General features: G+C 33.1%; 2 protein-coding genes across 5 annotated transcripts; both read right to left on the bottom strand.

Annotated features, from left to right (window-relative positions):
• LOC110799526 (naringenin,2-oxoglutarate 3-dioxygenase-like) lies at positions 1-4,162 on the bottom strand. Its single transcript, XM_022004794.2, has 3 exons — positions 3,767-4,162; positions 879-1,307; positions 1-480 (listed from the first exon to the last, which is right to left on the bottom strand). Exons 1-3 carry the CDS (start codon positions 4,133-4,135, stop codon positions 160-162), a joined length of 1,119 nt encoding a protein of 372 aa, XP_021860486.1. The 5' UTR covers positions 4,136-4,162; the 3' UTR covers positions 1-159.
• Positions 4,163-9,152: 4,990 nt separating this feature from the next.
• Positions 9,153-21,276, bottom strand: LOC110799519 (uncharacterized). 4 transcript variants are annotated; one of them, XM_022004790.2, is made up of 5 exons: positions 20,906-21,276; positions 20,700-20,811; positions 19,773-19,846; positions 18,608-19,671; positions 9,153-9,617 (listed from the first exon to the last, which is right to left on the bottom strand). In XM_022004790.2, the coding sequence occupies exons 1-5, from the start codon at positions 21,119-21,121 to the stop codon at positions 9,572-9,574; spliced, it is 1,512 nt and encodes a 503-aa protein (XP_021860482.1). In that variant the 5' UTR covers positions 21,122-21,276; the 3' UTR covers positions 9,153-9,571. The 4 variants fall into 4 exon arrangements, with proteins under 4 accessions (XP_021860482.1, XP_056686576.1, XP_021860481.1 ...); XM_056830598.1 differs by having other exon boundaries at positions 20,936-21,276; XM_022004789.2 differs by having other exon boundaries at positions 18,625-19,671; positions 20,906-21,274.
• Positions 21,277-21,707: the final 431 nt, after the last annotated feature.

The raw sequence follows: 21,707 nt of genomic DNA, 5'->3' as shown, positions 1-21,707 counted from the left end.
TCAATTCATAGACATTAATAATAAAATGATCAAGTATAACTTTTATTACTAATATGACAGAAATACTCTCTTTGTCGATAACAATTATTCTGTGACAAACTCAAAATGTAGCGATTAGAAAAGAAGTATTACATTTATACTTGCATGTTATTGATATGTTCATGCAAGCAACTCTTTTAAGGATTTAGTAGTTTTGCCAGAATTCTTAAGCATCTTCTCTAATTCCTCTTTTGGTAAATTTTGATCCTTGGCCAATTTCTTGAGCTTGCTTCTTTCAGAATGGTTGAACATATTTCTTTTATACATCTCAGCAAATGTAATAGCTTCTTCTATTATTGCATTCTCTCCTTCCTCGATATTGAGTGGATACACAATTGCTTCCTGCTCTGGATTGATGAATGTTGCAATTGACAACCTGTTATGCTCATGATTTACTACTGCTTGGTGATCAGCATTCTTGAATCTTCCATTGCTCAGATACTACTCATCCGTCGTCAAAATAAGATAAACATCATCATGTGAAATCTTGAAATTTAATACCACTATTATTTAAACAAATAAATCATATAACTTCAATTGTACGATTAATGTTTATTGTCAAATTTAACTTAATTACAATGTAATAAGTTTCAAAAAAGATAAAAATTAAAATTAATAATGTAATATAGTCCAACTTCCTTATTGACTACTAACTTATAGTTTGTATTTGATAATATCAGATTTTTTTGATGTAGTATAACTTAGAATAAATGAATAAATTTTAGTTTTAAAATAGGAAAAAAAAGTCAAAAAAAAAAAAAGAGTAACCATGTGAATAATTATTGAATTAAAATAAGGTGAAGAAAAAAGGACTAAATTTCAGTCAACAACAAACTTACGTAGGAATAGTCACCAAGGTTGACAACAAAAGCATCCTCAATGGGCTGGACTGTGATCCAGTTCTCCCCACCATCTTTAGTAGCCTGAAGCCCACCCACTTTGTCTTGTAAAAGCAAAGTAATGGCACCTGGATCAGTATGTCTTTTGAGCCCAATTGCAAGATTGGGCTCAGGGCATTTGGGATAGAAGTTTATGGCCATTCTTTGGGCCATTTCTCCACAAACCTTTGTAATGGTATCCGTTTTTAGACCCATGGCCTCTGATATAAGCCCAAGAAGTTTTTCTGCGAGGCCCATCATGTTCTCACTATAAATCTCCGTCGCCGGCCGCCATTCTTTAGGATTATCCGGCCACCTTGTGTAATCCCTTTCTCTTATTGGGTATGGGACGACAGCCACCATTTCACGCCAATTAGCTACTAGTTCATTCTAGCAAAATAAACAAGACTTATTGTTTAGATACTTCAAAAAGAAATTTGACTTATTAGTCTATTTACGTTAAATATTAATGATATTAAATGACGAAAATAGCGTGACTGTACTTCTGGTTGTACAAAGTACTAGTCTAGCTTAATTGTCTCATCAAGTTACAATCAATTGTACACAAAAAATTATCTAAGAGGATTTAGGTAACTCTAATGAGTAATGAGTGATGGTAATAAGTTTGACACAAATATTAAACCACCAACCCCAAAAGAAGAAGAAGCAAGGGATGCAATTAGGAGCAAACTCTCAAAGTTGGCAAAGTCGTATGAATTTGACAGTAGAACACAGGGTCGGTTATTGGGTTATGCAAAAAGCCCAACAGCACAGGGCTTCCAACTCGTTAGGGCCCCAAAATTCGAGTTTATATCCAACATCAAATATTATCCAGGGCCACATTAAGATGGTTGCAGCTCAGTTGGTTTTGAAGTTGTTATGGAGATGCTTGCAGCTCAGTTGCTTCAAGTGTACTTCCTCTGTTCTTTGTTAAATGACACGATTATTTAGGCACGTTTTCCAATGTAGATTTCAAACATTAATATATTCCATTATAGATATGAAAATGTTATAAAAATTTGATATTGAAAAAATATTTATAGAGACGAATCTAATAAGAACACACACGACTATGTTTTTTCTTATGCATACATCACAAAATTAAGTCAAATGAACTTTTGTGAATAGTATCAAAAACTCAATTGTGTCATGTAAATAAGCCTCAAGTCTTATATGTGACATGTTCACACTTATAAATAAGCCCAACGCGTTTAAAGCACAGAAAATAAATTAATATCAGCATAGAAAATAAAGTAACATCAACATACGGAGTAGAAAATAAAATAACATTAGTATATACAAGAGAACCTCTAACATTAAATTGAAGAAAAATCAATAAAACAAGAAAAATAACAGCGAATGCAATGTATAAGTAACACCAACATAGAAAGTCAAGTAATACCAGTCTATACAAGGAACATATAACATGAAATTGAAGAAACTGCAATAACTAAAAGTAACATCAGCATAAAAAGTCAAGTAACACCAGTCTATATAATTAAGGAACCTCGAACATGAAATTCAAGAGATTGTAGTAAAACAAGAAAATAACAACGAATACAACGAATAATTAACATTATCATTGAAAGTCAAGTAACATCGGTCTATACAAGGAACCTCTAACATGAAACTGCAATAAAACAAGAAAAGTAACAACGAATGCAATATATGAGTATCACCAGCATAGAAAATCAAGTAACGCAAGTTTATACAAGGAACCTCTAACATGAAATTCAAGAAACTGCAGTAAAATAAGAAAAGTAAAAGCGAATACAATGTATTAGTAACACCAGCATAGAAAATTAAGTAACACCCATCAATAACTTTCTCCATATTAGTTACGCGCGTCACACCATCAATAAGCTAAACAACATAATGAGTGACAGAGCTGGGCAAATGAGTAACTTGAAAGCAAATATGACATTCTATATATATATATATATATATATATATATATATATATATATATATATATATATATATATATATATATTTTGGCAAATGGGCTACAAGAACTATACGAATAGTAAAAAAAGGATGCAATTCCCAAAGCACAATTAGGCACTGAGATTTGGTGAGCTCAGTAATGGTGTAGTTAGACCTTCATTTGTTGTTACTCCTATTCTACGGAGTAGCCTTTTATTATTGGTTTTATCCATTTATCTCTCTTTTCAACGATATAAAATGTGGTCTGATGGTTAGTAAACTACGGCGGAGTATCGACCATGTATTACAAGATTCGTATTAGTTTCGAAGGGTCCAAATATTAATTGCATCCCATCGTAAAATTCTATATTAAGGTGACGAGATAAAAAAAATCAAATACTCACAAAAAGTTAAATCTCCAAAATGCCGAAGTCATAGCTTATTTGAATTCTACATTTAAGATGTTAAAGGCAAATAACTTAACATACATAAGTTTGGTTAAGTTTAAATAAGGTAAATTCAAAATAAATAAGGATTACTAAAAGTGTAATTCACAACTAAAATAAGTTACAATAAGTTGAATTATGTTGAAATAAGTGAAAATCGGGCTAATAGAGAAAATTCTAAATTATAATGTTGAAACGTGTAGTCTAAGTAGCTAATACTTTATTGAAATTATAAGTGTTCTCTCTCCCATAAAGATTGTATGATTCATATTGGTCATTTTATTAAGGATGTGTACGTTATATTGACCTGATTTTGACTTATCGAAAATTGGATAAATAAGTAATAGAGGGAAGAGAAACAGGTTAAGCCTCTTCATCATAGATCGATAATAGAAGGAGTTACTACCTCCGTTTCAAAAGATCTATTTACCATTATTATTTTGCATAAATAGCTAGCGAGATGGGTAGATGTGTTACCTGAATATGACTAGATACAATAAAACCACCCTTTTTGCCTCCACTCATATCAAACCTCATTTTTTCTTCATCAGGCAAAGCAAAAAACTCCCTAGCCAAGTTAGCCATATCATGAACAAGTTTAGTATCTACACCGTGATCGACGACTTGAAACAACCCCCATTCCTCACAGGCTTGACCTATTTGGTTGCGTATAACCTCCCTTCGTCCTCCCGGTGAATCGTCCTCGATTCCATCAAGGGAGATTACCGGGATGACGTCGCTGAATTGGTTATATGCAACCTTAGGACGCTCATCCTCTTCCACTATGAATCTATTTTGAAGTTTCTTCTCTTCTACTAGTGATGTAAGAGTGTATGCAGATACCATTATCTCAAACTTTAACCTTAAAACTAATCTTGTTGTTATGTTATAAATTTATTTTACGATGTATATATATACATATATGTATGAAATGCATGCACTAGTTCAATTTGAAATGTCAAATAAGGCAACTAATGATGTAATTAATCACAACGTAATTTGTAACTGATCCAGAAGGACTACAACTTTGAATAAATGACGCATAAGCCTAGAAGACAACATACTCCGTGTTTACTTTAAGACTATGCTACGCTTGCTACTATACATGCTGTAGAGTACGGAGTATGACACTAAAGAGTTTTTCTATTGCGACTCAATTGGAGATCGATTATGGGTTCAACTAGTACTAGAAACATACATTTCATGTTTATAAATCAAAAGGTATTGCGCGCACAAGGTGTACAATAAATTTATTGTACACCAAAATAACTTTTATGCAGTTTTTTGTAACTTTAACCTACATTTTTGTAACTTTTATGTTATAAAAATAAAAAGTTGATAGATAAACATTTTAAAGGGTTAAATGATTAATTTATACTTCGTACATTATTAGTGATTTTGAAGAAATAATTTTTATTCAAATGAAAAATTTTATCACTAAAAAATAGATAACTTTTACATATATAAATGTAACTTTAAAACATTTTGAGTCAACTTTTACTCCGGTGTACAATATTTATTGTACACTACATTTAAATAAGAATTTGTGTTTATAAATATAACGAATACCTCCATTTTAAAACGATATTTATATTTTCCGTTTTTATTTATTTTATAAGGCAAATCTGGCAAATATTACCTAATAAAGCTATCTATTTGCCAATTACGACATCAAATTTCTAATTTTGTCAATTACGACCTCAAACTTTTAATTTTGTCAATTACAACCTTAAACTTATACATTCAATTTTAATTACAACCCGAAGTCATTTTCCGGATAAAATTTCCGAAACATGATGTCATAATGTTATTCAAAACACAATTACGTAATATCTATAAAAAAAAAAAAAAATTTGATTTTTTTAATTCTTATTTTTGGATTTATGTTGTTTTAATTTCTTATTTTTCGATTTAATTTTTATTTATAGAAATTATATAATTGTTTTTTTCAATAACATTATAACATCATGTCCCGGTAATTTCTGTCGAAAAAATGACTTCGGGTTATAATTTAAAATGGATGTATAAGTTTAAGGTTGTAAGTGACAAAATTATAAGTTTGAAGTTGTAATTGGCAAATATGAAACTTTACTAGGTTGTATTTTCCATATATTTCATTTTATAATGTTATTTACATTGTGTTTTACACTATTTTTGGACATGAATATATTATTTCGTCCCTCTTACCCCCACACATTTACAACTTTTCACTCACTTTCTCTTACTTTTTTTTCCTTATACTTACCTACCTTTTACACATTTATCTTACTTTATTTATATTTTATCATATTCACCAACCTTTTTACACATTTATCTTACTTTACTCTCTTTTTTTTCTTACACCCACCCACCTTTTAACATTTTTTCCTACTTTATCCGTCTTTTATTATATTCACGCACCTTTTTACGAGCGATTTCCGACAATAATGTTAAAATTGCCAAAATTCCAAAACACTCTCCTCTTTCAATTAATTCTCATTCTACCGTCCATGTCAGCAAAGAAAACTGATCTTTTTATTTAAACGAGTCAAGCCTAAATCGCCAATTGAATTAGTGATGTATTAGTACAACGCAAATTGAATTGGCGATGTTATAAAAATAAATAAATCGCCAATTCAAATGGCGAAATGTTACTTTTTACTAGTCATTAACTACAACTGGCGATGTAAGGCAAAATCACCAATTGAATTGGAAATGTGGTCTGGCAGAATCGCCAATTGAATCGGAAATGTTATCTGACAAAATCTCCAATTCAAAAGAAGATGTTGTCTTGAGAAATCATCAATTGAATTTGCGACTTTTCCTTCTAAAACATCACCAATTCATTTGACGATTTATCGTTGAACCGGGAAAAAGAATTCTTTATACTAATACTGACGTGGACAACATATTGGAAATTAAATGAAATAAATGTGACGTAATTTGAGAATTTTGACTTCTTTAAGCACTATTGTAGGGAATCGCTTCCTTATACCCACTCTTACTATTTAGTTTTAATATTTGTGCAAATAGTAACTTTAAATATCATTTTGAAACGGAGGTAATACCTAAGGTTTTTTTGTTAACCGTAAGATTTTATGGAACTTCGAGGGATATATAGAGAGTAATCGTGACGATAATGTATCCACTAGATTTATATGCACGCGATGCGTACTTGTAATTTAAAAATACACACTATAATTAAATGGTTATATTAATTTCTTGCTCTTTTTGTTGATATGTTTTTCTAGTTAATTTTAATATTTGTGATTTTGGTAAATATCTTTTATTCCCGATGTTAAAAAAAAATGTTATTATAAAATGTTTTTGCATTTAATTGTTTTTATTTTTCCGATCCGAAAAGAAGGGTAAAAGAGGCAAACACTTTTTTGACACCGCCTTAGGCGTTTCTTTATACGAAGTATAATCTAATATAAATAAATAAAAAGCGGGCATATTTACTCAGTTATTAGAGTGCCACGTAGGAATATTCTTGTTTTGCAGGTCGGACCAGAGATCGTGTCGTGTCAGACCGGATACCTCCTTGTCACTTGCTCATCGGAAAAACCCCACAATAATAACATATATAGTAACTCTTATTACTAATAACATACGGAGTAGAGGACAACAAAGAACATAAAAAAGAACATTATAATATACATAATAACTATACCACACATATAGTTACTATTATACAATATGTAGTACCTATAAATATTTATTGATGGTCATTTAGTCACAGAGTTGCAGACATAGTTGGTGTGATAATAATATAGTAACTCTATCACTAAAAAATATAGAATAACATCAAAAATACGCACAGGACATAATAAATTAACATGGTAACTATTTCAAACATATAGTACTTTAGCAACTGGAGAACTTGTAGGCCCAATCATTTTTCCAAATTCTTGCAACGATTTGTAGAAGAGCACAATATTTTGGATTAATCGTGAAATTTACAGCCAAATATAGTCGATAAATCATTATAGCATACAATAAGCAAATGTTATAGTTAAAATAAAAATCACATAGTACCTCTTTAAATTATAATGTTACTGTATAACTCATATAGTAACTATTTTAAATCGTGAAGTCACTGATCGAATTTGCGAAGTGAAAACGATATTTCGGCAAAACATAAAAGTTAATTTCTCCAAAACAACAAATATTTTCAATTTTAAATAAAAATAGACTTAAAATGATTTAAAAAATAGCGAATCGAGATGTGATCTCTCAAATTTCTTGCAATAATTTGTAAACGAGCGCTTTTTGACGAACCTCCTTCTTGATCTAATACTTCCTCCATTTTTTCCTCATCAAATAGATCCAATTATGAGAATTATAAGATAATTACGAAGAAAATCGAACAAAGTTGAATAAACCCTAGACATTTGGGCTAAAATCTGAAAAGCATAGAGATAAAATAAAGAGAGAGAAATGAACAAAATACAAATCTGAAATTTTGAAAAGTAAAAAAAATTGAAACGTATATAAAGTGGGTTAGACACAAATCGCATAGAAACTCTACAAAACCTATAGTAAATCTTTAAAACACATAGTTACTGTAATATGTATATAATTACTATTTAAAATCACAAAATAAATGTCACGTGACAGTTACACATGTTGGCCAACCAAATTACTCCATTGCCCAATTAGCGTGGACCAGGTTTATATTAGTGTAAATAAATGGAAATTAGTAAGCCGTCGAAATTGATATTTTTTTAACGTTTGAATCTTTAAATAAAAACCTATCTAACAAAAAAATTAACAAAATAAAAGGTAACAAAAGTCGAAAATGTAGTAACTAATCTCCATATTTAGTAATCAATACATCTTTTTGTCACCTTCATAAACCTAATAGGTAAGAATCCTAATAGGTAAGAATAACAGTTCTATCTTTTCAGAATTTGGCAGAGGTCAACTTAGCCCATATTAAAGGACTTTTGGAGTTACTCCGTAGAAGATACTCTGTTCTTTTTTTATATGACACAATTATTTAGGTACGTTTGTCAATGTATGATTTTAAATACTAATATATTCAATTATGGCTAAGAAAAAATTACAAAATGTTAATAGTAATTTTTTTTTATTGAAACGAATCTAATAAGACCCTACACGACTATGTTTTTTCTTGAGTATAAATCACAAAATGAACTTAAAGAAGCTTGTGTGAATAGCGTCCAAAATCCAATTGTGTCTTGTAAATAAGAACAGAGGAGGTACAATCCTTACCATTGACTGGTAAAATCTAATATTTTCGCCGACTTTATACTTCTATACTTTACCGACTTTATAAAAAATCTAGGTACTCAAGAGCTAAGATCATATATCTTCCAGCTGCTGGTTGTCTGCCTGCCTGGTGCTAAAGATGGTTGTGGGCACGACACAAGCACGACCCGACATAAGTAGGCAGTCGTAGACCGTGGGCCGGGCCTATGCCACATTTTTCGGAAAAAGCACGACAAGACACAGCACGACAAATCATACTAAATTTAATATAATTAGGCTTAGGCACGCTGCCCGTGGGCCTGACCCCTATTTCAAACTTTTTAGCCTAGCCCGGCACAATAAAGTGTAGGTTTGGCGAAGGCAGGTATGTTTTGGCCCATGGGCTCAGCCCGGGCACATGGCCCGGCCACAACCATCTTTACCCGTAGATAATACATGGTCAATCCATGTTACAATATTTTGGCCACGGCAAGGCAAGCTAATGATATTTGCTGGTGGTTTACCCATTAGGCTCACATGTCAGCTATTCAACTTCTTTTTCCTGTTTTGGGGCTGCAACAAGATTTCCAAAGACTCTAGAGAATTTATGGGACAACAACGTCAACAAGGACATGATGCCAAACACGAATTGAATTGTCATACAGTCAAATTTTGGATGCAGAATTTATTGCAGCTACTATATTTTGCAATAACTGGACAAAAGTTGCACTATACTGATGAAACAATTTACAGTTTATAACTGTTGTGGCTAGTTGGTACAACAGCAGCGGCGCCAAGCTTTGACAAGAATTTACAGCTCTGATCTAAATTTACCTATGAGTAAAATAATCTTACTCAGTGGTAGAAAATAAGACAAATTACTTTATGGCTAAATAAAAAAAATTCCCTCTAAATTACATGAAGATGCTCTGCCCACAACCAAAGAAATAAACCTGATAGATATCTGCACAGATTGCTCCTTTCCTCAAGAAACATGCGAGTCGGCAAGGAAATGTCATCTCCCACGTGGAGATTGGATCCTCAGTTTCGGGATCTTAAACTTGGATGTGAATAGCTTTGGTGTTTCCTTTATACTGACAACATCATCTCGTTTTCTTTTGGACTGTGTACCACCCTGGTTAGAGAAAAACAGCTATTCTTAGGGAATGTTTAACAGTCATTATGAAACTTAAAATTGAACCTAGTTTGGTTCCGGAAATAAAAAAACACGGGCTTCACTTCGAACGACCATTTGGACAACCTGTTACAAGGCCGCAGAAGCAAACATATAGATACACGAGTTAAAGGAATGAGCATCATCCCCGTAAAACTGAAACTAGTTTAGTTCAGGAAAACAAAAACAACATTGGCTTCACTTCGAACGACCATTTAGACAACCTGTTACAAAGGCTGCAAAGCAAACATACACGAGTTAAAGGAATACCATCATCCCCGTAAAAATGAAACTAGTTTGGTTCAGGAAAACAAAAACATCGGCTTCACTTCAAACGATTCGAGTTGCTTCCCTATAACAAGTAAAGGAAACCTCCCAATCCGGTAGCTTAATCAACCTCTCACGATTGTTTCACCATATGCACACATTCACCGACATAGTTATTGTTTCCCATTAAGATATCAACAGAAATTCAGTCCATTTGAACCACCACCTTCTTATAACCAAGATCTTGAGCCAAAACCCAAAAAATGACTCTCCCAGGATAGTACACACACAGTTAACATGTGCAAAATCATAAATATGTTGCAGGAAAAAAAATTCCAATGTACATCAATATTAAGGTCAAATCAGTGAGATATCCAAACAGAAAACAGAACTAAAATCCCAGGATAGAAACTATGGTTTGCATAATGGCCAAGCCTTGGAGCAAACAGAACTAAAAGCCCAGGATAGAAAATATGGTTTGCTGGCCAAGTCTTACAGTCAGCTACGATACATGGGCTAAAGGGCAGATTCCCTTTTTTTAATTCTCATGGGGGGGGGGGGGGGGTAGGAGAGGGGGGATAGCACGTGAGCTAAGTGATGTTTTACATTGGCTTTATACATGTAGATAATTCTTGTTTGCCATAAAATATTTAAGGAAGTTTCTTGTTCCTGCTAACGTGCATATCTCTCTCAGTAATATCCTAATTACTTCTCTCGTGCTCCACCCAACATCTCAATTTCTACTTGCTGCACTTGCCAACTACACCTCCCAAGCCTTTAGAAAAACCAGTCTCTGCCACACATTAAACCCAACATCTCAATTTCACACACAGCACATCATAAAAACGACAGGAAATTTTAAAACCAACCCCAGATTACCACTTAATCTAGCTACAGCCAACAGGTAATTACAAGAAGTTGCATCAATCAATTAAGGCCTTGTGTAACATCGATTCACAAGCACTAGAATTCACAAATTGGAAACCCCAAAACACCAACTGGCCATCGACTTGTAACCTTTGCCAGAAAGGACTTTTCCCTCTTAATCCTAAACCCTATAAACGCAAATTTTTTCTGAACTCATTGAAAAATAGCATACTGCTTGGGGTCGAAGGGGAGATCGTCCTAACATGAAAATTGCACAAACCTGCACCAATTATGCTCCTCAAATATTGCTTCTTTCCCAAGTCATGCAACATAAAACCCTAAAACTACCAGATTTCACAGATTGGTAACCCAAAAACACCAACTGGCCATCGATTTGAAACCTTTGCCAGGAAGGATTTCTCCCTCTTTATCCAAATCCTATCAGCACCTTTAATGGAGTTCAAAAGCATTCAAATTTGGGTAAGATCATATACTGAATATGGGGTTATGCATCTTACTCAGAGCAACCTCCTCAAAATGATAAGAGGAGAACAGATACAGGGAGTGTAACCCAGAAATGTTGGATCCTGCACTATGGTAAATGTGGGAACATAACCGTGTAGCATGTACAGGTGTTCCACACATTCTAGATCATGGTTCACGAAGGGAGATTGGTGAATTAGGTAAAACCGGTTTCTTTTAACACCTGTTCATTTCTAACATTACAATACATATAAGATTCTAAATGGTTTGATATCCAATGGAACTGATCAGGGTCTTAAACTAAAGATTATTTGAACTTTTCCCTGACAAGGACGATGTTACTCTAAACAACTTTAGAGGCTGAATAAGAGGGGATTTGTGGGCAGAGTTGTAGCCTTGTAGGACTAGGAATGTGCTAATGCCTAGAATAATCTATTAAATTATAGGTTCAAGAGAGAAAGATCATACAAAAGTTTGACAGCTAAGAAAGAATTTATATTGTGGCCAGTTGGTGCTTGTGTAATCACCGGCGTATTCAAGGGGGGGGCCTACCTGGGCCTTGGCCCACTCCTCCATGGCGCTATAAACGTATTTTTTGACATTAGGTAGCTGTAAATCAGTGTAGCAGAGTTGGTAAGTTATTTTGGTTTAAGCTGTACAAAACGCAAAAGGTCCAGGGTTCGATTCCCCTTTATCCAATTTTGCCAACTATTTTTTTATATTTGTTTTAAAGTTCTAGCATACAGCCGTACAGGTGATGATTTCCTTTTCTTCCTTGGTCAGTTTAGTGCATATCATTTATACATCTCACATTTGACAAGGTAAAGTTTTACTTTCTTTTTACTCAACATTACATCAATCGTTGTTGCTTTAAAATTTGTATTTTCACAAGTGATATAGCCAACTTTTTACTAGTTTTCATAAACAGAGTAATTTTTTTCCACGGATATATAGTGTAACTCGTTAAGAAGTAGGGAGCATTTTGTATTATAATGATGTCGCAATTTTCAGCATTTACTTCAAAGTTCTATGCTCATTTATTCATATTCTTTTGCAAACTCAGTCACATAGTACAAAAACACTTTCCTATTCTTTAATTTCTATCACATTATTTCATAAGCATCATTATGCAGCACGGGGTGCCTCGAATGGTGCCACATTCTCTTCTAAGCAGGTGCCCCTTTTTCCAATGGTACTTTAATTCCTTAAATCTTTCTTAGCTAACGCCACCTTTGTCAAACAGCCCGGCCTCGGCTAAAAAAATGGAATGTTTGGCAACCGTCTTTTGCTTGTCATTGGATTGGAAGCCGCAGGCGATGCCTCTGCACGGCCTAATCAATAGTTCAAGTCACACACTCCCATAATCCTTTTTGATATATATATATATATATATTATATATATATATATATTTATTTATATATATATATTATATATATATATATTTATTTATATATATATAATATATATATATATATATATAGAGAGAGAGAGAGAGAGAAAGGCTCCCGTAAGAACACTTCTTACGGTGAGAACACTTTTTACGGTAAGAACACTTTCTTAACCGTTGGATTGTTTCTAATCTGACCGTCCAAAATCAATGGATTTTAACAAATCTGAACCTTTAAAATATGATTAAAAACAAAAAAAACAAAAAAAAATCAGATTTTTTTCTCTCTCTCGATTTTCAGATTTCTTTCTCTCTCATCACTTCCTCTTCTAGATTTAGAATTTTTCTCTCTCCACCACCTACGGTCGCCGTTCGTTCTTGCCGGTCGCCGCTCGCCGGTCGGTGCTCGCTTCCTCTCTCTCTCTCCGGCGCTCATTCTCTCTCTTCAATTTTCGAAATCGATTTCTCAATCGATTGTTCAATCGATTTCTCAATTCAAAATCGATTTTTCAATCGATTGTGCAATCGATTTTTCGAAATCGAAATCGGTTTCTCAATCAGTGTTCTTCTTCCAGGCAGCAAAATCGATCCAGAAATCCAGCGAAACCGAACTAGAAATCCGGCGAAATTGAACCAGAAGTCGCCGGTGTGGTTAGCGAAATCAGTGCTGGTGGCGGTGGTTGTGGTTCGCGAATCAGATTTGCGAATGATGGTGATTCGCCGGTGTTGCTGGTGGACGCGAATCAGGTTTGCGAATTAGTGCTGGTGATTCGCCGGTGTTATGAGACTGTTTAACTTCTGAATTTGCATTGTATAATTTGATGAATTTGCTACCAATTTTTTTAGATTTAAAGGTAAACATGCGAATTTTGTTCGATTATATGTATTTGTTTTCTTAAATTTTGAATTGCGATGTAAATTTGATCCTAGATTAGGTATTAAAATTTCGTTTCTTAATTTTTTTTTTTCTAATTTTGAAGGTTGATACGAAAAATATATTCAGTGAATCATTCTGTGATTTGTCACAGTTGAATTAGTCAAGATTGTTGTTTAATTTCGTGATTCCGTTCCAAATTTCTCAAATACCTTTGTAGAGTTTCCAGCATTTGTTTTGTTGTAGTTTTCTGATGTAAGTTGTGTCCTGCTGTTGCAGGTGTGACTGGTTCAGGTTGTTGATGCAGTTTCTGGCCTGGTAGGTTCTGGCCAGTTTCAAGTTGCTGTTTGGATATATGTTTCTTGTTTTACTTCCTTTTGATTGTTCGGAATGTACTCGGATTTTGCAAAATGCAAAAATTAGAACATACTATAATAAATTTAGAACATGCTTAAATATATTTTAGAACATACTTGAATAACATTTGAACACTGTTGAATAAAGTTAGTACATGCTTGAATAACTTTAGAACATGTTTGAATAAAGTTAGAACATGTTTGAATAAATTTAGAACATGCTTGAATAAAATTTGAAACACAGTTGAATAAAGTTAGAACATGCTTGGATAAATTTAGAAAAATTGAATAAATTTAGAACATGTTAGAATAAATTTAGAACATGCTTGAATGGTTTTAGAACATGTTTAATAATTTTAGAACATGCTTGAATTAATTTTGAAACACGTTTGAATAAAGTTGGAACATGCGGAAAGCTTGAATAAATTTAGAACATGTTTGAATGGATTAAGAACATGCTTGAATAAATTTAGAACATGGTTGAATAAATTTATAACATGTTTAATAATTTTAGAACGTGCTTGAATTAATTTAGAACATGAGCTTGAAATTTTAGAACATGCATATATGTATATGTGTTGACTAGGTTCTCATGTTCTAAATTTAGAACATTGTTGAATAAATTTAGAACATGCTTGAATAAATTTAGAACATAGTTGAACAAATTTAGAACATCGTTGAATAAATTTAGAAATGCTTGAATAAATTTAGAACATGAGCTTGAAAATTTAAAAAATAGTTGAATAATTTTATAACATGCTTGAATTAATTTAGAACACGAGCTTAAAAATTTAGAACATGGTTGAATAAAATTAAAACATACTTGAATAAATTTAGAATATGCTTGAAAAAATTTAGAACATGGTTGAATAAATTTAGAACACGAGCTTGAAAATTGAGAACATGGTTGGATAAATTTAGAACATGGTTGAACAAATTTAGAATATGATTGAACAAATTTAGAACATGGTTGAACAAATTTAGAACATGAGCTTGAAAATTTAGAACATTCTTGGATGGTTTAGAACATGTTAGAATAATTTAGAACATGTTAGAATAAATTTAGAACATGCTTGAATGGTTTTAGAACATGTTTAATAAGTTTAGAACATGCTTGAATTAATTTTGAAACACGGTTGAATAAAGTTGGAACATGCTGAAAGCTTGAATAAATTTAGAACATTGTTGAATAAATTTAGAACATGCTTGAATAAATTTAGAACATGGTTGAACAAATTTAGAACATCGTTGAATAAATTTAGAATATGCTTGAAAAAATTTAGAACATCGTTGAATAAATTTAGAACATGAGCTTGAAAATTTAGAACATGGTTGAATAAATTTAGAACATGGTTGAACAAATTTAGAATATGATTGAATAAATTTAGAACACGGTTGAACAAATTTAGAACATGGTTGGACAAATTTTGAACATGGTTGGACAAATTTAGAACATGATTGAACAAATTTAGAACATGTTTGAACAAATATAGAACATGGAGAGTGTAAAAGTGTTCCTACCGTAAGAAGTGTTCTTACATAAGGAGGTGTTCTTACCGGATCCCTCCCCTATATATATATATAAGGTATCCTCCGGATAATTCAAATCGAGCAGTAGGGAGCCGAGGAGCAAGGCAGTAAACATCTATTTATATGGACTACGGAAAACACTTTCCTGTTCTTTAATTACACTTGTATATTTTTATGTCACCAATTTTAATTGAAAATTATACACACAAATAAAGGAAAGAAACAATATTTATGAAATATTTTGTTTTGATTTTACTCGATTATCTTTGAAAATTTTAGTAAATATGTTACGTATGACCCATCCTATAATATCACTCCGGATCCGCCGTTGTATATACTCTCTCCGTATGGAAATGATTGGTGCACTTTCCTTAATTGGCCATGATTAAATGATTGGTGCACTTTCTACTTTTGGAAAATTTTCCCTTATTTTATTATTCCCTCCATATTTAATTAAAAAAAAACACTTTGACCTGCACATAGTTTTAGTAGGATGAGTTGAATTTATAAAATAAGATAAAAGTGAGATAGTGGGTGAATTATTTATTGTAGTAAAAAGATGATGTGAGCAAGTGTGGGGACCACAAGGAGAGAAATATTAATATAATTGGAAGTGGGGACCATGACATGCCAAAAAAGGAAAGTGTTTCTTTTAATTAAATACGTGCGATTATAGAAAGTGTATCTTTTAATTAAATAAGGAGGAAGTATATCTTTCTTACACCAAATACCCCACTACCAATATTTAATCATTTAATCCAAATTACCCCACTTACCCCACTTCCATTATTTTTTATTTCAATTATTTAATCCACAATTACCCCACTTCTTTCATTCTTTTAATAAAATCAACTCACCTTCATTAAACTTTGTGCCGGTCAAAATGTACCGATCATTTCTATACGGAGGGAGTAATGAACTAATTTTAGTCAGTTAGTTTTGAGTTTGTTTCTTTTAGCAATAGATGTAATGTGTACCCGACAATTTAGAAGGCGAATCAGAGATGTCGCATAATTTTTGGAATAACTAGGAAGTCTAGGAGACAAAATTTACACCACTATGTGTACTTCTCACTCCATGAGCCGGAATTGGAGTGTAGACAACGATTGATGTACTTCATCATGCTCACATTAAGATATTAAAAAACAAATGGGTCATTATGGCCAAATTTTCTTTGGATAAAAAAAAGGATGAAAAAAAGAGTGTTTGGTTCGATGTAAAATGATTTTCCTATTTTCAATCACTTAAAAGGGTGGAACTTTTTTCCTATTATAGAAAATAACTCTCTCGAGGTGGAAAACGTTTTCCTATTTTAAAGGAAGGAAACCACCCTTCAACTCCCATTTTTCTTTTCTCTATAACTTTTAAGAAACAAACAAAAGAAAAGTAGTTTGGAATTGTTTACCGTCAAACCAAACGGAGCCTAAGACAAACACATTTTCTCTCTAACCTCTTAGCCTGTCTCCTTGCCAATTTGCCTATTGTGAACCCAAACAACAAAGGTTTCCTTTCACCATACACATCAAATCTACTATGCCAAGGCAATCAAGCAGGGCACTTATTGCCAGTCTCACTGTCGCTAGCTAGCCTCTTTTTCCCTCCTCAGTCGACAATGCTGCTAAAAACCTACGATAAGGTCTGTAACTGCTATGTTGTTTCACTATCCCCTTTCTTCAAGAGTGTTGAGTCACTTGAGAGTGACATTGTTGAATATACTTCATTCAATATCTTTACAGATGGCTAAAGTTTTCTAAAAAAGCCCCAACCATATTAAGATATTTCTAAAAAGCCCCAACCATATTAAGATATTCAAAAACAGAAGGGTCATTTGGGCCTATATCTCTGTCATTATGATGAATAGATTGGGTATGTCAGTATGTGTTCTTATTTCCCACTTCCCCTCATTCATTTTCCTATTGTCTCCTACATTAAGACACATCTATTTTCTCTCTATTCTTTTAGCCTTAATACCTGCCATGGCTGCCAATGTTCTATTTTCCCTATTGTGATCCCAAAGAACAAAAGTTCACTTTCACCATAGACAACAAATCTACAATTCCAAGGCACTTAATGCTAGTCTCACAGTCGCTTCTTCGAGTTTTTCCTCGTTTTGCGACCTCAGGTCCATAACTGCAATGTCGTTTCACTATCCCCCTTTCCTTCCCTACCATTGAAATGATAATTGCTGGGGTTTGTAGTTGCTAGTTTATAAAAGTTGTCATTGCTGTTACCCGTACTTGGACATTCTTGTAAAATTCATGGAAACATGACATTGCAGCGTTGGTCCAGTTAGAGAAAGGATATAGATATTGACAGACATTAGAAAGTAAAAAATTAAGCAAAGCTGAAGAGTAATTAGGAAAATTACAGGAATAAAGTTGAAATAATTGGACGGGTGACACTATCTCCAATCTGACCCAAAATTACGCAGGAATGACCCTAGTGGGTTTGTTATGTCTGAATGTGGACATGGCTTTTTCACATATACCGATCCGGCAAAGGGTTTTCTATACCAATCTGTTATTCGGTCTGTAAGACATTTAATCAATTTGTTTTCTACTTCATAGAAGTTTGTTCACAACTTATTTCTTTATTTTTGCACATTTTGTGGATTTGTGTTGGCAATTTTCATGTTGTGGTAGTGAAAACATATGTTTGTTTCTTGATATTATTTCATGCAACCTAGATTCAAGGTACCTTTTTGTAATTTTAAGATGGTCCATGCCCACTATAAGTCTATAACAAAAGTAATGTGAGATTTCTAGTATCGACTAGTCCACTACTTGACATTCCAAACCTACGAGGAAGAAAAAATGTTAATGCCTTTTTACAAGTTCTGAAGGAGTAATTAACCCATAAATTTCCTGTCTATCCTGCAGTCGCAATCCAAAAACCCAATAAAAGAGAAATTGAAAAAGCAATGATAATCTATATGTCTGAGAGAAGAACTGAAGAACCCCAGGAGAGAATAAAGGAGAGAAATCCCCAAGGTTTCTGAGGAGTTAATAGAAGGAAAAAAAGTCTACTGCAGAATCATAATTTCATGTGACATAATGCACACAGGACAAGTTTAAAGTAAAGAGGAAAGTGCAGATTAAGAATGGAAAACTTTATGAGCTTATGCAGAATGAAAAGTTCTTTTGCTCAGATATTTAAGGGAAGAGAAGGAGGAAAGGGATAAATGACCATTTAGGTCCACTCACTTGCTCGGCGGCCACTTCCTTTAAAGCTGCACTCTCTTCTCTGTACTTGCCATTTGTTCTGCCTCTCGACCTGGAAGATGATTGTCGATTTGTGCAAGGTTTTAAAACAGGTGTATCAGCAGCGCTTTTAGATCTCAACAACGTTAATTCCTTAGAAAGTGCAGAAATTTCTTCATCTTTTTTGTTTCCCTGGTCCTCCATCTCACTAATTTTTGCTTTTAAAGAAGCAATTGTAGCCTCTGGCTGCATAAATGATGTTTCTTCATCCACGGTAGCAGTTCTTCCTTTCCTGCCATTACCTCTGCCTCTTGATCTGGAAGAGGATTGTTCATTCATGCAGTGTTTTAACACAGGCGTATCAACAGAGGTTTTTGATATTAGCAACTTTGATTCCTTTAATAGTTTGGAAATTTGTGCACTTTTTTGGTTTCCCTTTGCTTCTAACTCACTGAGCCTTGCTCTCAAACTTGAAATTGTTGCTCGTAGCTGCTCAGAAGTTGTTTCTTCCACCATAGGAACACTTGCTTTTCTTCTGCTGGTTTTTCTAGTTTTCACCCCAGAAGATGAAAGTTCAGTCGAGCTATTATTTACCAAAGGTACGCCGTCAGTGACTTTGGATCTTAACAACTCAATTTCTTTTGAGAGTCTGGAGATATCTCTATCTTTTTTCTTCACTGCAGCCTCTAACTCAGTGGTGTTGGCCCTTAGAGTTGTGAGTGTCTCATCCTTTTCTATGTTTGCTGACTGCAATTGTTCCATATTCTTCACAAGATTAGTGATCCTCTCATTTGCTTGATTGATTTCATCGTTCTTGTTATTTAGTTGACCTTCCAACATTTTGTATTGATTCCAGACAAAATCTTTTTCATTCTGAAGGGCATACAAATCAGATGTGTGCTTCACAGAGAGCTTCTTGTATTCACGTTTTAGCATTGCCACTTCCTTTTCAAGCGTAGAATGGTGCTTCGATTCCTCCCTTGACGTTGAGTTGATATGTTCACCCCCTCTTGCTTTTAGACTTTCATATACCTTATCGGGAGACATACCCTATACAGCACAAGACAAGGTATGGTTAGATACAAGAAGGTGCCAGTTGATAATCAATTTACCAGCAGCAATCACATATAGCAGATGCAAATACCTCTTACCTCTTCATCGGGACATCTGTGAGACAGAATGTTATACCAGGCTTTAAAATCATCCAATTCACTTAAAGTATGTTCTGCATTTTATCAAAAATTATAAATCAAACCACACTTCGTATTTTTCGATAAGAAATAGCAAAAGAAGATTTATATCATAGAATGCTTTCTGAACTCATATAATTTGCTCAATGATTCGATCTATTTGACAACTTCCAAGCTTCTATAATTCTCTAACAACTTTGAAAAATGAACAAAAATTAAATTGCAGGATAGAGTCCAATGTAACCCAAAGGATGATACCAAAATTCACAATATTATGTTCGCAAACACGACTGAATGGTGAATTGTAGAAGCTTCAATTAATATACTCTATAAATTAATACACTCCGTAGTCCACTCAAAAGTATTTTCAAGACTTGAAAATATGGAAAGCACAAATTCTTGTTTACAATGGGTGTACAATAAATATCGTATACTGGAGTAAAAGTTGACCCAAAATGCTTAAAAGTTACATTTATATGTGTAAAAGTTATCTATTTTTTAATGATCAATTATTTCATTTGAATAAATATTATTTCTTCAAAATTACTAATAATGTATAAATTAATCATTTAACCCTTTAAAATGTTTATCTATCAACTTTTTTATTTTATAATATAAAAGTTACAGAAAAATAGGTTAAAGTTACGAAAAACTGCATAAAAGTTATTTTGGTGTACAACTTGTACGCGCAAGACCTTTTGTATGGAAAGAATGATACCGTTAGTTTTTTTGTTTTGTTTTTTGTTCTTTTACAAATTGAAAAAACCCTAAATAGTTAAAACAATCCAATGTAGCATTTTTGCCTACAAATCTACAATTAAACCAAAAAGAAACTCCCATGAAAAAAAAATAAAAAGAAAATTAAGAGTACTTCATCAAGAAAGATACCTAATTTACGCGTATTAACCAACGCGTCTCTTTTCTGGTAACTCAACAGCAAATCCGCCTTAGAAATTTCAACAAATTTCTCCAATTCACACATCGACAATTGTCTCTGATTCTGTAAAAACCAAAAACAATCAACCAATTAGTAAATCACCCAGAAAATCATAAACCCTAAAATTACAAAAAGTTTCGAAATGCGGACAAATTACTTCAGAAATGATATCTTCTAACATACGAACTTCGGATTTCCAACGCTGATGCTGAATTCGTATCCGTTCTTGTAGAATTTGGCGATCTTCAATGAGAGAATCGAGCTGTGACACTTGTTTTTTTAGCATTTGTTTTAGGGTATTGAAAATTACTTCCCATTTTTGGTGATCTAGAGAAGAAGATTTGATTTTTTTCTGCTTCTTTGTTGAAACCATAATTATAACTAATCAGGAGAGATAATTTGAAGAAGAAGAAGACGTTGTTGTTGATAATGGTGGTTTGATGATAAACACAAAAAGAACAGAGAGAGAAAGAGAGAGAGAGAAAAGAGAAAGAGTAGGCGGATTCACAGAATTTTAAATGACGTTATAACGGTAAGCTTGTGCAATAAGAGCATGAGGCGTGACCAAATTCTTACTTCCTCCATTTTTTTATTATTGCACCATCTATATTGGGCACAAGAATTAAGAAATGAGGTAAAAGATGAGAGATTGACAAAAATGCCCATGTGATTTAGTACAAGTTTTGAGGTAAAGAACAAGTGGGGTTTGGTCCCCACCACACATATAAGGATAGAAATGTCATTTCATGGGGTAAACTTACTTAAAAAGAAAATGGTGCAATTAATATGCAACTTCCGAAAAAGGAAAATGGTGCAATAATAAAAAAAATGGAGGAAGTATATGACACTGTCCTCACCATCAGTTCAGTTCACACTTGCGAATTTAGGTATGTTATTTCTATAGTTTAGACATGTTATTTTTTTTTATAATTTTAGAGGAGGTACTTTTTTTAGTTTAG

Source organism: Spinacia oleracea, chromosome 6 (genome assembly GCF_020520425.1).
Source record: "Spinacia oleracea cultivar Varoflay chromosome 6, BTI_SOV_V1, whole genome shotgun sequence".
Classification (NCBI taxonomy): Eukaryota; Viridiplantae; Streptophyta; class Magnoliopsida; order Caryophyllales; family Amaranthaceae; genus Spinacia; species Spinacia oleracea.
This window is presented reverse-complemented; position numbering and strand designations above follow the sequence as displayed.